Here is a 16465-nt window from a genome sequence, read left to right on the forward strand (position 1 = left end):
GATTGTTACTTCTTCACTGCTTAATATGCGCCTTATTGATCTGTCTCTGCTCCATGTAGTACATGAAGTGATGCTTATATCTAGCAGCTTCACAAATGATAATCTTGCAATGATTAGTTTGCTTGTTAAACGGTCTTCTGATGAGAAGTTTACTGCCTGCAACCACAAAGTTTCATTAGTAATTGATTTCAGAATAAAAGCCACCAACCATATTTGCCCTCTGTTTCCATTCCAACATAAGCTGATGAGCAGTTTGTTGAACGCCCAGAAAATGGTTTTTTTTTTCTTTTCAAATTAATTTTGAGCTTATAATTTTACTTAAAACTCTTTCATTTTCGGATCATGATGGTATACCTGAAGTTTGCAACAGCTGCTTTCAACACTATTAATTATTTTGCGTTTACAAAATAAATAATAGCATATTCTACAAAAAATAATTACTTTTATTTATTTTAAATTATGTTTTAATATTTTATTACAAGGTGATTACTTTACGGTTAACTTGTTTGCGTGACTAAAATGTACAAGGCAGTCCTACGAGAGTAAAATTAAATCTGAGGCAAAGTGACTACTTTTCCAAACGTGAGACGAAATTCATCCTCTCTCTCACGTTTCTTTTCCTGGTTCTTTCGTCTCTTTTGCCCTTTCCTAATCTTTTTTCCTCTCTTCTTTTTCTATTCTGTTTCTCCTCTCTTCTCCTTTCATAACAAACCATAGCCGTCGCCGCCTCCACACTGTCCGGCGTGGTACCTCCGATCAAAGGCCAGCGGTCCTCTCCTCTATTCGAGAGACGTCCCATTCTCAATTCCGAGGCTCCCGCTGTTAAATGGTTCAAAGAATGGTAAGTTAAACATCTTCTTTTCAGAATTTTCATTGCTTTTTTCGAATTTATTCCTTCGGTACTTTTTGCCACTGATTAATTTATTTTTAAGTAAATTTTTTCTTTGCTTGATTAATCTATGAGCCTTCTTTTTGAAGTAAAATATGCTTAATTTGCCTTAGTTCTAGCATAAATGCAGATTGGATTTTTGAACGAATATTTTGGCATGGTTTTGTGCTCAACTTCTCAATACCAGGGCCTTGTGTTGCTTTGTATTATACATAATGTCAATGACCTGACCTAATTTCTTCTAGGGTCCCTGAAGATGTTGTCGCAACTGGCGGAAAGTGCATGATTTTGAAGTGGCTGAACGGTGAGTTATTCTCTTTTTGCTATGTATTTCTTTTGTCTGATGCAAAACTGGGAAACCTAGTCTTAATCCCAATATATTTGGGGTCTTTCTTTCCTTTTATACTCACTGTAATTGCTATTCATCTTCATTTCATTTTCGTAGGAAAAGTATGAATTGCCTAAACAAAAGCTTTACCGCCTGTGTGACCTTGAGAATGTAAACAGAGGGATTACCGCAAACTTCTTAACATTATGTATTGTGAGGGAGTTTAGAGAAAAGCAGAGTTTTTTGCTTTTTAAATGATCTTGAAGTACTCGTAGTTTGGGGAATTAAACAGTCTATTTATTTCGTGATGGAAATATGCCCTAGTTCTTTTCACAATGCCTTTTTTTTCTGTCCTTTTTTAAGATTCCCTTCACTGTATTTTCATTACATTCTAGGTCTAAAAGATACCATGCCTTGTGTTTTTGGTTTTATAAATTCATTTTAACTAAAGACTGGGTTGTTTTCAGGCCCCAGGGAGTTGATGTGGAAGGATTAGCACTTTTTTTTTTGTCATTTTCTTCTTTATAGATTTGCCCGGCCTATCCTTCCTCATCCAACTGTTTTGTTTAGGGAACACATTAAATAAATTGAAGGAGAAGGAGAAAGAGCCTGAAGCACCAAAAGCTGAACCAGGGCCTACTACTGAAGTTCATTTTCTTTGCAGCTACGAAGGCTGTGGAAAAACCTTTATTGATGCTGGTGCTCTGAGAAAGCTTTTGCACATTCATGGAGAGAGACAACATGTTTGTCACTGGGAGGGTTGTGGGAATGTATCTTGTGTAGATCTTCCTACTTTTGATGCAACAAGGAAAGTTTTGGATCTTCAACAATTACTGGCACATAATGAAGCAGATCTGATTTATTCTTTGCTTGGGAGTTGGGACTATGAAGTGCTTGAGTTCACCTTGAACGTGCTTCATTTGTGGTTGTTATTTTGTTATTTATTTGCAGATAAGTATAGTGCTTCTTGCTGGTTATTAATGCGATATACTTTTTCTTATACTGCAGGAAATTTTTGAACAGTTCAAAACTGAACACACTTTCTTATTCACAGTGGAGAAAGATTTTATTTTCCCACATGAAGGTTGTGGTAAGGTGATAAACCTATCTCATCTTCTAATCTGTTTCCTTGTAGTTTATATGTCTGTTCTTTTATCTGTTTTGGATATATCTTCTAAAGTAACAATGTCATAATCAATTTCTTCTTCATTTGTTGTCTTAGTTGATTTCTCAGTGCCTTCTGGTTCTGAATAACATTTTTTCTTTTGATTGTTTGTTTTGGGCTACCTTAAACCGGATATAAAAATTATCTTTGACCAATGGTTTGATAATTATTACCTCATCCAATTGCTGTTTGATAATTATTGAAGCTAACATTCTAATTTAATATAGATCATGAATCCATCGCTATGTTGGGTGAGATTTCATTTATTTTTATTAAAAATGCAATGCCCTTTTCAAGGTTAGTAAATCAATTTTCCTTTCATTTTGAACAAAACCCGACATGACTGTGCTAATCTGATAGGGAAGAATAGTCATAAGCTACATAATGTAAAATCCTATGCTTTTCTGAAGTAGGATTTACTGCTTCCATTATGCTTTATGCCCTTACCTTAGACAGGGATTTGATAGGGAAGAGTTGTAATAGGCTACCCAATGTAAATTACTCAACGTTTAAATAATTTGTGACTGTACAATGGCAGATTCTGGGAAGTAGGATTTAACAGTTCCATTGAAGTAGACCTACTTCGCTTTAGGGCTTTTTAAGGCTGCTCCTTAATAGGACTGGGAGGTCTTTGCCCCTTCATGGTGTGTTTTGAAACAACAATCTGATAGGATAGGTGTTCTACTTGCCTTATGTATGTCCTTTACCGTTCCGCATGTGTCCTTTCTCTGGTCTCTTGTTTGTTTGCTGAGTTCACTGGTAGTGGTATAATTGGTCTTGGTGCTGCTTATGTTGTATTTGAGCCTCTTTTTTGGTCAGTAAAGATCTCTTTTTCCTTTTAAAAAAAGAGATGAAAGAGGCTTGGATGTCCTAGAATTATATCTTAACATAATAAGGCCATTAAAAGAGACATTATCATTTTTCATTTATGCTTTTCTTAGCTTTACTAGTCCTGTGAATTTTTAAGCTTTTCTAGACTTGTAGATTGATGTATTTCCTTATTAAAATAAGATAGATACTTCTTAGATTAGATTTAAGGAAGACAAGTTTTGATTCTTCTATTGCCCATTTAAGTGTCTAGTTGAATTTGTCTTCAGCGTCACTTTTACATTGGTGATTCATTTTTGTTTTGCTGAATATGCAAAGCATCTCTCGTAAATTGGTTTCTGCATCTGTGTTGGCTTGATTTTAGTTCTAGGAACCTGCTGGGAGTTGTGACGCATGTAGAGTTTATCTGGTAGTTTATCTAGTAAATTGTTTTCTGCATCTCTAGTCCATTGATGTGTGTCTGCTGCATCTTTCTGGATGGTAATCACATGTCTTTTTAATTCCTTTTGAGTTGTGACATTCTGTTTCTTAGTTTTCTGAATAAATCTATACTTCAGTTTTAAAAAATAAATATTAATCTAATTGGGATACTTGTTAATATTGATATTAATTGAAGAATTGGTGAGTTTCAACTGGTTTGCGTATTGAAAAGGTTTTTGAGGTTTTGGGTTTCATGATCATATGGTGGAGATTGGCATGATTCATGTATGCATATATGTTTTTTTTTCATACTGCTAGTTGCTTGCTTTCATCAGTAAGGATTGGGTAGATTTTCTTTAAAATAGTTTTGAATTGAGCTCATCGATGAACCTAGTTGGGATTGTTTGTGTGCTGGTGTGTATATCGTTTGGAAATGGCTTTTGATTGAAATATTCAGGTAATATCTAAATGCATGGCATGGTTGGAATTAGGGATGTAAGTGAACCGAAGAGGTTTTCTTATATTACAAAGTAGTTACGAATGGTTATTGTGTTGCATTAGAAGATGTTAACTATGTGTTGTTGTTTTCTTCCTTATAAAGAACATATTTGCCTTTTTGATCTTACAGTGAGAGTTTTCATTAGAAGTTTCGTATTTGAATTATATTACGATTGGTTTATTTTTAAAAAAATCCAACTAATGCTCGAGTGATGTACTCATCTTTTGTTTTGGTATTGTTAATTATGTAGCAAAAGGTCTCTCTTTTGAGGACGTTGACCGTGTTTGAAGGGGGCTTCAATTGGTCCTTCAATTGACTTGGCCGTTCATATCGACCCAAGGTATCTCTCTACAATCTCTTGCTTTTGTTTGGAATAACGTTGATGTGTACTTTTTATTTTATTGTTGTTTCCTGTCTGCATGGCCGTTAATTTTTATTTGGCACCCTCCATATAAATTTCGCTGCATGCATCTGTAAGTGAAATGTGTATGTATATATTCTTTTGGTATATTTGCATGCATCTGTAAGTGAAATGTGCATATATATATATTATTTTGATATATTCTTTCTTTCTATCTGTTTGTGTGTAATATATATTTTCTTTTGATATATTCTTTCTTTCTTTCTTTCTATCTGTATGTGTGTATTTGTGTAAATATTATTTTGATATAATTCTATCTTCCATATAAATTTACCTGCATGCATTTGTGAAATGCTTGTATATGTATTCTTTTGATATATTCTTTCTATATGTGTGTATAAGTTTTGAAGAAATAAAATTTAAATAATTATAATTACCCTAATATGCACATAATACATTTTATTTAAAACAAATGTTATTGATTCAAAACATTATTTTTCCCTATAATGGAAATAATGTTATCTTAATTATAAAAATCAAATTGGACTGAAATTTATTGTCTAATTCTATCTTAGATTTTAAGTTAATTACATTATACGTAAAATATTCCTCATTCATAATATGATTTCCCTCTAATACATAAATTATAATTGTGAAAATGTAAGGAAGTTTTTAAAATTAACGATATATAATATGATAAATAATATTTTAATAATTTTACTTAAAAAGTCAAATTGGCTGTTAAATTAATAAATTTTATAGAATTCTGTAATTTTAATAATAATAATTTTTGAAGAAACAGATTTTAAATGTTATTGATTCAAAATATGACTTTTTCCATATAATGAAAATAATGTTGTCTAAATTATAAAAGATTAATTAGGCTGAAATTTATTACCTAATTCTATCTTAAATTTTAAGTTGATTACATTATACATGAAGCTTTTCTCATTCATAATATGATTTCCTTTTAATACATGTAACATGAATGTGAGCTACAACAAATAAGAAAAATCAAGTTACAGTATTGTGAACTATTTCTTGTGGATACATGAGTGTGAAGCCTTTGAATTAAACGGAAGAAGTACAACCTGGTGAAAAAGATTTTAATATTAACTATGAATTAGCTTAAACAGTAGTAGAAGCATTGATGAAAAAATCAAACGTATTTTAAACTTGAAACTAGAAAGATGAGTAACAATTCTTGTAAAAAATAAGTCCTCTTCAAAGTAAACGATTTCTTTTTCCTTCTCTTTGCTAAAAATAAGTAATTGGAGTGGCTAAAAATAAGAGTTTTTGTTGTTGAACCGGTTTTAATGTTTTAGGGTTTAGTTTCATCGAGCCCAAATTGAAAAAAAAAACCCAACTCCAACCCTAAACTAACAACTCGGCCCAATTTTAAAAGATAAACATCCATCCCACTTAATTAAATTACCCAGCTCAATCCATGTACAAGAAATGAATTTTACAAAGAACAAAAATCTAATAAGCATAATTTTTTCCTGCAGCAGTAGGAGCAAAGCAAAAGCTTATAGCTGCTCTTGCCTCTCAGTCAGCCCTGAGCTCCTCCCCGCCAACCACCGGCGAGGTGAGGTCTGGATCTTTTTTTCATTTAACAGCTGCCTTTTTGTTTAGCTACTAGCTTATGTTTAGGACCTCTCCGGTTCATGGGTGGTTATATTTGTTAATGTTAAGTTATTAATTGAAAAGAAAGATAAGAAATGAGAAGTATTGGTGATTTTTCAAAATTTTTCTGCTTTTCCCTATTTTTCAGAAATTTTCTTTTTTTAGGTTGGGCTCGTTGGACAGGGAACTTGTGATCTGATCAGTTCAACCACTGGTTCAATTCTGAAATTGACCACCAAACCATTATAAAGAAAGTTAATTATAATAATTTTTCAGAAAGATCCTTTCTCCTTTTGGCAGGCATTTTTTGTTGTGGAATGTGCTTGGGAAAAAGAAAGAAGCAGAAGAAGAATGGTTCACAGATTTTCAACTAGATTATTGAATGTTTGCATAGCTTCACTATGTAAGGCCCATAACTTGGAGAAAGCTGAATCAGTTATTATCGATGGTATAAGATTGGGAGTGCTTCCTGACGTTGTAACTTACAATACATTGATTGATGCATACTGTCATTTTGGAATTGATGCTGGTTACGCCATTCTTCATCGAATGAGAGAAGCTGGTGTTACCCCAGATATTATTTCATATAATTCTTTGATAGCTGGTGCCACTAGGAATCACCAAATATCTCGGTCTCGTGATCTATTTGACGAAATGATTGAAAGAGGCATAGTCCCTGATGTTTGGAGTTACAATATTTTGATGCACGGCTTTTTCAAGTTAGGAAAACCAGATGAGGCCCATAGGGTTTTTAAGGATATTATACTTGCTGAGCATTCACCTTCTATTGCTACTTTTAATATTATGATGAATGGTCTTTGCAAGAATGGGTATACAATGAATGCTTTTATGTTGTTTAGGAACTTACAGCGTCATGGATTTGTGCCAGAGTTATTGACTTACAATATTCTTGTTAGTGGATTATGCAAGATTGGTAGATTAGGGTCAGCAAGGAGGGTTCTTAAAGAAATAGTGGAATCGGGCCATGTTCCAAATGCCATAACATACACTACTGTATTGAAATGCATCTTTAGAAAGAAGAAGTTTGAAGAGGGAATTGAGCTATTGTTGGAAATGAAGAGTAAAGGGTATACATTTGATGGTTTTGCTTATTGTACAGTTATTGGTGCTCTAACTAAGATAGGTAAGGTGAAACAGGCGACTGAATTCATGGTGGACATGATTGAAACTGGTATCGAGCTTGATATAGTATCTTATAACACGCTAATTAATTTGTACTGTAAAACTGGTGAGTTGGAAGAAGCCTATAAGTTGTTGGATGAGATAGAAAAGAAAGGGTTGGAGTGTGATAAGTATACACACACTATAATGATTGATGGATTGTGCAAGGCAGGTAAGGTTGAGGTGGCCGCACAACATTTGAAGTATATGAATATGATGGGCTTTGATTCAAACTTGGTTGCATATAACTGTTTGGTTGATGGGTTGTGTAAAGTTGGTCAGATCAATGATGCAATCAAAGTCTATAAATCAATGGAGGTAAGAGATTCTTTTACCTACTCCTCTTTGGTGTACAACCTTTGCAGGGACAGGAGGTATCATTCTGCAGCCAAGATCTTGCTATCTTGTTTACGAAGTGGCATGAAAATTCTGAAGTCTGCTCAACGAGCTGTCTTGCTTGGTCTTCGCTATTCTGGATTTCCTAGAGAAGCAAAAAGGCTGAAGTCTAAGATTCGCATCGCTCGAATATTGAATCATTGATAATTTAGTCAATATTTTTGATTTTAGTGTTAAAAGTTGGAAGATTATGTACTTCAGTTGATTTACCATCAAGGATAATTCATTTTGGATCAAGGTCCTGATTGAAATAATGTGTTTCTTTTTGTTGCAAGTTCAATGGTTCTCTTGGGGTGGTAATCCTGTAGGCCATGATAGAGATCAGCAACTCTGAATCAAGCCGCATCTACCGTGTAATGCATGCTCTGTATCTGTATTTCCTGCATATAAAACCAGATGAAGAGATATGCACTGCTTGGAAACACTAGTCCAGCTTCAGGAGCTATGTAGCATGTTCACAAGAGATTCATCTAAGAAGCTTTTTACGTGATTAGCTTCTGGATTATTTAACTTCATTTTCTCCCTACCAAAATTCAATTCTTGAAGAATTTCCCTATTGGAATCATGTAAGGAATCACTTCCTTTGAAAAGTGAAATCTTTTATTCTTATTGTGACATAACGAAGAAGTTAGGTGTTATTTTATACTCTTAAAGATTTGTTGCATGAGGGAACTGGCATCGTTTTAGGGGGTGTGTAGACGAACCTTGTATCTAGGGCTTATTTCTTTATTATTCATTTTTTTCCCTTTATCTATATGTATGTAAATAAAACAATTCTTGTGCTGTGGACAATTTACAATCTTGATGGAAACAAAAATGAAGGAAAAAATGTTCGTTTAAAGAGCTTGATGCATATTTTAAAGGATTTACTAAACTATACGTGTGGCTATATTCTTGTAATTGATTATTTCATTTTGTTATTTACAATGTGATGAAATTGTTTGTTTTTGGAATCTCTTACCTTACCATCTTTGGAATTTGAATATTCTGGTTCTTTTTCAGTACTGTACCATTCTACAATTTATACGTGTACTTTCTGATAAGTCTATACTTCTTTATTTTATATTCTTCTAGTTTCTTTTTAATCAGTCATTCTTGCAACAATTACTTTCTTTTGTTATTATTGGAACTTTGTCATTTAACTTTATTTTGTTGGGAAATGCACTGCTTTTTTTGGCAACCTGTTGATGGGAACCAACTGATGGTCGATGGGCGCAAGTGTGGAAAATCAGAGGACCTTAACAGTTTCTATGGACTGCCATGCAAGATAAGCTATTATCTAATGTCAAGCATTGTAAGAGAGGTATGGTCAACAATCCAATTTGCATTATATGCGGCAATGGACAAAAGACTGTAATTCTTGGTATAGAGAATTGTCATATTGCACAATTTTTTTGGAATAAAATCGTGCCTCAGCGACATCAGTCCAGGTTATTTTCCTTAGCCTTATCTGAATGGCTATTGGTTAATTATATTGATATTGGAAATGATCTTGAATGGATTACAGTTTTTCGCTTAATATACTGGAACCTCTGGAAACAAAGAAATAATCTTCAATGCTGGTTTTGTTATAATGCACAGTATCGCCTGGGCGACACATTTTTTGTCAAGGTCTCCAAGATAAGATCCCAAGGCCAACGGCTTTCTGCATTTTTGTAATTTTGGGGTTACAATATTTTGATGCACAAGTCGTGGGAATGAGTACCATCATGCAGGTTAAGGTTTGGGAAATTTATGATGGTTTAGATATGGTAGATGGGGCTTCCTAAGGTAGTTGTTGAGTGTACAGTATCAAAATGTGGCCGCAATGCAACGTAAAGGTCGTATTGTTACAATCATAATGGATTTTGGAACTACCATGCTGCAAAATACCCGCATCATCATTGTGATTCGGAATCACGTTTGTAACGGGCGTTACCCTCAACATAGTGTCTGCAAGAGGGGAAAATAGCGCTGCAAAGCCCTTGTTTCTTCAGATTTGCAATGAAATGTAGTTAAAACCGTTTATCTTCAATTTTGTTTAATCAAACTTGTTATAAAAGTAATAAAAGGAGATAAGAAGTTCAAAAGAAGAGTTATTTGTTGTTTAAATACATATATGAAATTGATATAAGTGAATGGAAATGGTTTAAATGAATTGAAACGTGGGAATTGTCATATGTATTAAAGTTGGGATAAAGAATCTGTAATGTATATGTATATATAATGCTAAAGGCTAGAATTAAGTATGCGAATGGTATTGTTAGCTGAAATGGTTGAATTGAGGTATTGAATTGCTTATTTAGGTGTTATAAATTGGTGCCATTTGGACCTGTTGAAATCAGACGATCACATCGCGATGTCAAGCTCTCAACGTTGTGACACATCACGATGAGGACAAGTCAAGGAGATAGGTCGCAATCTGATACAACGTCAACACGATATTTATACATTTTATAATTCGGTCTTTATTCGATTTCAAGTCTTCTTATGAACTTTCGTGAGCTCATAGATTATTTGGATATGATTTTAAAATATATTTTGAATGCATAATATACTTATCAGCATATGTAAATGGTTATATTGTGTTGTAATGATTGCCTCGACAACGAATGTGACATTTCATAGTTTGGATTTGACGATTGAGTCGGGAATGAAGTGTTACAAGACATTCGAAACATGATAATAGTAATGGTGATGAATATTATGATGATGATATTGTTGGTATAAAAGAGATATAATACTAGTTGGAAGAAATGATATAATTTGTAGTAAAATTTTGTAAGTTATTTAAAATATTTTTATCATTTTACAAAATTTTAATATTTTTTAGAAACTTTATAATTTGCAAGATTTTAAATTTTTCTTGGATGATATCATTGTGATATCATATTACATGTTGCGAAATTATGAATAACATTAAGATTTAATCTAGGAAAAAAATCATAGATTAAAGTCGAAAATAATATACTAATTCAATTGTACATTAAAGCTCAAAAGTACAGTCTAATGAAATAGGATCAAATTAAAATATATGAGTTTTAATCTTATTCTTTTTACCACCTCTTACTCTTTATATCATTTGAAGTGTCATCCTCAAAATATTTTACCTTAATCATTCTTACGTAGAGTCTATTTCGTGATGGATGAATAAAGTATAATATCCTATAGGGATATTGTTACTGATGGACAAAGAGGAAAGAAAGAAATGTCAGATCATCACGATAGAATGTGTGGAGAGCTGCAGGGAATAGGATTAGAGGTTAAAGTAAATGATGGAATGGCATTCACCATTTAATCAAATAAGTTATTCTTGTACTCTTAAATTTATTACTTGGATCATTAAAATTCTCGATAAAATTTAAAAAAAATATTATCTCGATCGGAGAATAATACAAACTTAGATACATTGATGTTAGTGTATTTTAATCTATGTAACCAACATTACTTAAGTGGTAAAATTTAATCGAGGATCAGAACAAAGAATTACAGGAACTGTCTTGTTTCTACATTAACATCCCAAGTTTGGAGAAAAGAAAAAGAAAAATGTAAAATTGGAATATTTGCATCCCAAGTACTAAAACTAGAACTAGAACTGCAACTAGAGCTAGTACCATTCACTTCACTAATTAGAACGCTCAGGCCGTTCATTCGTTAGTTCAAGTCTTTTTCTAGTCAACTTTCTTTCTTCTGTCTTCTGAGTTGTGACCGAGTTGTGTTGTGCCTCCACTAAGTAAAGTTGCAGCTGAAATTATACTCACTGTACTCTCTACTCCTTTAGTTGCAGTTTCTGATTCACTAGACGTGAGGAATCCAGACGTAGAGTGATGGGCTGCTTCCAGTCCAAAATCCCTCATCAGCTTCCTCCTCCACCTCCTCCTCCGCCGCAAACTAACTCAGATCTAGGTCATTTTCTTTTCCTTTCCCATTTCTTCTCTTCATACACAATATAAAATAATTTATCCTTCATCCATGGACTCTTTATTTATTTTTACTTATCAGATGGGAATGGGGAACAGCAGGCGGTGCCCGCATTCAACGAGTTCAGCCTCGCCGAGCTGCGGGCAGCTTCCAATGGATTCAGCACTGACCTCATTGTGTCAGAGAGTGGAGAAAAGGCTCCCAATGTGGTGTACAGAGGGAAGCTTAAGAACAATCGAGTAGTGGCCATTAAGCGATTCTCGAGGCAATCATGGCCCGACCCTCACCAGTTTGTTAACGAAGCTGCTATGGTTGGGAACCTCCGTCACAAGAGGTTGGTCAATTTGATCGGCTGTTGCGCCGAGGGGGACGAGCGCTTGTTGGTCGCTGAGTATATGCCTAATGATACCCTCTCTAAGCATCTTTTCCATTGTATGTCTTTCCCCCTCATTTTTGCCTTTGCTCCTTTCTGACATTTTCCTTCTTTTCTTTTTACTATTAAACAGTGGCATCCTCCTTTACTCCCTTTGATTGCGTATTTATGAAAATTGCTATCAATAATGCAGGGGAAAAACAGCCTTTACCATGGGAAATGCGCCTTAGAGTTGCTTACCATATTGCTCAAGCCCTTGAGCACTGCAACGCTCAAGGCCTTAAAATTTATCACGATTTAAATGCTTACAGAGTTCTTTTTGATGAGGTACATTCCCTTTCCACCCCAATATTTTTCTTACCTCTGCTAATTTCCTTTCCACCATAATATCTTTCTTTTCCGTGCTTCCACTGCTTTAGTAAATGAGGGCTGATTCATGAAGAGATTGAATGTTATCTTGTTTATTGTTACTACATTGATGAATATTTGTTTTATTATTGATCATTAGCTTCAACATTCTTTGTGATTCAACATTTAAAGCTCTTGGAGATTTATGTATGACATGGGACGGCTCTTTTTGAAATGGGTAGAAAACGGCACCTCTTTAGCAGTTCTAGAACCTTTCCTGCTAATTTTGCACTCGTCTATGATATTTGGGCACATTTGTTTTCATTACATTTTGAATGTTAACCACATTCTCATTTGACATTCATTTTAGTGGTTGGCCTTGCTAGTCTGGCATGGGCTTTGTGGTTTTGGAGATCTCAAAATTAATTGTTTCAGTGGGATAGACTACTAGAGAAGACTAGAATATAGGATCCATCTTCATAAATATTAAATAGCCATGTTCCATAAGTAAAATTATAGATTGAAATTGTGCTCAACGTTTATGACTTGTCTCTGAAGGCAGATCAGTTGCCAGCATTGGCATTTAGCTTTTCTGTTTCTTTTCTAATTTTAATTTCATTTTATGCCAGGAAGGTGATCCTCGGTTATCTAGTTTTGGACTAATGAAAAATAGCCGAGATGGGAAAAGCTACAGTACAAATTTGGCATATACTCCTCCTGAATTTTTGAGGACAGGTATGTGCTTCTGATTTCAATTATTCACTTATGGACAACTAGGATTTTCAAATTCAACAAACTAGTTTTCTTCTTTAATCTTGAAGTAAGAAAGAAAATACATTTCGTACGCCTTCTGAAAAGAAGGGGATTTAGTTATTGAATTGATATTCTTTCACTGCTAAATAATTTGAATGTTAAAATCTTCAGGCAGGGTCATCCCCGAAAGTGTGGTCTACAGTTATGGAACTGTACTCCTGGATCTCTTAAGTGGAAAGCATATCCCTCCCAGCCATGTATGATACATTCTATTATCCAAATTTAGTTCTTTTCTTTGTATTTCCCTGCTAATACTGCTCTCAAAGTTCTTAGTGAGGAAAAATTGCTGTTCTGGTAGAATTTGGGTATATCTTGAGTTTCTTTGCAACTTTTTAATGTAAAATTGATCCTTCCTGGCATTGGAATTCAGTTATTTTTCTGTACATGTAAGCACTAAGAATTAGTTGGACCCGAGGCTTTTGGTAAGTGTTTTATTTACCGTTTGGCTAGGTTCCATGAGAAGTTGTTGTTGGGAGGCTTAGAAAGTCAAGTAAGATCTGTAAAATTTTGGCAGAGTGCAGAATATCCTAACATAGAAGTCCTTAATATCCACTGTACTATTATGGAACTGTTCTATAGATGATGTTGAGCTTTATCAATGTCCCATAAGATGGGTCAAGGAACTAAAAGTAGAAGTCTTGTATTATATATATATATATATATATATATATATATCCACAAACACAGATACACACAATAGATGAGTCCTGCAGTGTTTCAAGAATGGTGGTTCCTTTCGTTTATCCCTGGGGAGGCATTAGTCAGGGACTTCTATGTTTTGATTATTTTGGTATTCTTTTTTGGTGACTGCTGATATTCTGCTTGTTTATCTGTTATGATCTTTGTTCTCATTTACTTACGTATGATACAGCTACATCTGTAAATTTTATGTCATCAATTTTGAAACTATTATGTGACTTGATTCTCCAGGCCTTGGATTTGATAAGAGAGAAGAATTTATTGTTGTTAATGGATTCTTCCCTGGAAGGACAATATGCTAATGAAGATGCCAGGGAATTGGTTGAATTGGCTTCAAAATGTCTTCAGTATGAGGCTAGAGATCGACCTGATACCAAATTCCTCCATTCAGCAGTGGCACCTCTTCAAAAACAGGAGGTGAAAATTTCCAGTCATTGAACTCACTGCCATTTCAATTTTAGAGTATCATGTATTGATGCATCTTAAACCCTACTGAAGTAATACGTTCCTTGCTTTCCATAGGTTGCCTCACATATTCTAATGGGTCTATCAAAAACCCCAGTGGTGCTGCCAACTATGATTTCCCCGCTTGGAAAGGCATGTGCTAGGATGGATCTTACTGCAGTGCATGATATCTTACTGAAAACTGGTTATAAAGAAGAAGAAGGTGCAGAAAATGAGGTGGGTTACGGCTATTTTACTTTGTCAATGTCACATAATAACTGGCTATGCATAGTTTCATTTGTCTGTCCCTTCTGTGGTTTAATATGCTGGCACTGTGTGATTGGTGAAGCTGTCATTCCAAGAGTGGACACAACAGGTTCAGGATATGCTGAATACAAAGAAATTTGGAGATATTGCATTTAGAGACAAAGATTTTAAAAATGCTATTGATTACTACTCAAAGGTAACTTTCTTCATGCGGACGTGTTGTACTTGTTTACTATTTGACAAGCTTGCTTACTGGGATGTTATATTAAACATAAGTTAATTTTAATTTTTATTCTAGTTGTTAGAAAATATTTATTGGCCTCTGAATAATCTCCAAAAGAGAGTTTAACCTGCTAATATTTCATGTTTGGAGTCCAACTTATTTTCTTTAGCTACATAATTGTTTTGGGTATTACGGAATTGCTTTAGCTTGATCAATCTGCTTTGTTCCTCCATTTCCTTTCTACATGCTTGTAAACAAATTTCAACCTGGGTTTTCAGTTTTTAAAGGTAGTTAACGTTTTCCCCTTGAATGCAGTTGGTAGCGATGATGTCTGTTCCTTCTGGTACTGTATTTGTGAGAAGAGTCCTTTCATACTTGATTATTGGCCAACCAGAACTTGCCTTGAGAGATGCCATGCAGGCTCAGGTGTGGTTGCCCTAGTGCCCCACTGCCTTCTACATGCAAGCTCTTGCTCTCTCCAAGCATGGAATGGAAACCGATGCACAGGACATGCTTAATGATGGAGCCTCATTTGAGGCAAAGAAGCAGAATGGTTGGCGTGTCTAAGCAGCAATCAAGCAGTATTGTTATTTTTTATTTCAAAAAAAAAAGAGTTTGGCATAAAGAAATGTGTAAAGGATATTAAATATGATGGAATAAAATAGAGTAGGAAAAAGACATTTGGTTCTGGTGCTGCTGATTTTCTGAACAAGTTTTGGTTGAGAGTTTGGATCCTTGTAGCATTCTGAACCAAACTCAGCACCACCAGAACCGAGAACCTAATCCCTAAAAAAATGCGTTTTGTCCCTGTAGTATGAAATAAAGCATTTTGATCCTTCATAGTATTAAATTTTGTAAGGTTAAACCCCAAAACCATGACATGAATTTTCTTTCGATATGTGGCATTACTGAATAAAATGGGTTCCATCGTCTTGACCAGGGCCACTCAAGAAAAGATCAAAGCCACAATTATAGAGATGTGAAATGCTTTTATCTTAGAAGACAAGGATGAGGGGTTTTAGTGCCATTGACGAGCGGATGAAGATATTGAGGTGGGTGCAGCTGCCCCTGCCGTTTTATTCTACGAATCTCGCAAGCTTGGGAACTCATTTAAAGTGTATAGGTGTAGTTATATGAAACTTGTTTTGTGATCCGTAAGAGCAAAAATTGTTCCCACTCTGAGTTTTGACAGTTCAATGAAAGAACAATAAAACACAAGTGGAAAATAACAATATAGAAGTTTAAGAGATAGGACGGTTATATGAGTTTTGAATCTACTGTACAATTTCACGCTCCAACAGATAATCTCAGTCAAAATTATTCCAATTTGTTTGCCCCCGTTATAAAAAATAAAATAATTTTGTAATTTTATTAAAAAAAGCCTGACAGCAAGGTTTTTAGTTTTCTTTTGCAACTTATACTCCTTTTTATTGTTAGAATTCCAACGTGTAATTACCCAGTCATAAAAATAAAATAATGTGTAAATTAAAAAAAAGCCAGGTAAGTAAATCTAGCAGACTTGAGGGAAATGGCTGGACTAAGGACTAAAAAAGTCCAAAATGGAAAAGTAGTGGGATTAAATTTGAGCTAGAAGGACTAAATTCGTATATTTTGATAAGTATAGGAACCATTCTTAAAATTTTACCTTTGGAAATTAATAAAAAGAATTACAAATACCAATATTTAAATGTCATGTTTACTGAA

At 34.3% G+C, this 16465-nt stretch overlaps 2 protein-coding genes across 5 annotated transcripts; both read left to right on the forward strand.

Annotated features, from left to right (window-relative positions):
• The first annotated feature begins 529 nt into the window (after positions 1-529).
• LOC105775749 (putative pentatricopeptide repeat-containing protein At4g17915) lies at positions 530-8535 on the forward strand. Of its 4 annotated transcripts, none has more exons than XM_052622085.1 (7): positions 530-841; positions 1135-1193; positions 1788-2142; positions 2226-2312; positions 4380-4469; positions 5999-6083; positions 6417-8535. In XM_052622085.1, exon 7 carries the CDS (start codon positions 6468-6470, stop codon positions 7836-7838), a length of 1371 nt encoding a protein of 456 aa, XP_052478045.1. In that variant the 5' UTR covers positions 530-841; positions 1135-1193; positions 1788-2142; positions 2226-2312; positions 4380-4469; positions 5999-6083; positions 6417-6467; the 3' UTR covers positions 7839-8535. The 4 variants fall into 4 exon arrangements, with proteins under 4 accessions (XP_052478045.1, XP_052478044.1, XP_012453678.1 ...); XM_052622084.1 differs by having other exon boundaries at positions 5999-6078; XM_012598224.2 differs by having other exon boundaries at positions 6002-6078.
• Positions 8536-11276: 2741 nt separating this feature from the next.
• On the forward strand, positions 11277-15374 carry LOC105775748 (serine/threonine-protein kinase BSK2). The gene is made up of 9 exons (XM_012598218.2): positions 11277-11579; positions 11676-12026; positions 12161-12294; positions 12945-13050; positions 13240-13325; positions 14059-14244; positions 14350-14508; positions 14621-14734; positions 15077-15374. The coding sequence occupies exons 1-9, from the start codon at positions 11501-11503 to the stop codon at positions 15200-15202; spliced, it is 1341 nt and encodes a 446-aa protein (XP_012453672.2). The 5' UTR covers positions 11277-11500; the 3' UTR covers positions 15203-15374.
• The last annotated feature ends 1091 nt before the right edge of the window (positions 15375-16465 follow it).

Source organism: Gossypium raimondii, chromosome 10, assembly GCF_025698545.1.
Source record: "Gossypium raimondii isolate GPD5lz chromosome 10, ASM2569854v1, whole genome shotgun sequence".
Taxonomy (NCBI): domain Eukaryota; kingdom Viridiplantae; phylum Streptophyta; class Magnoliopsida; order Malvales; family Malvaceae; genus Gossypium; species Gossypium raimondii.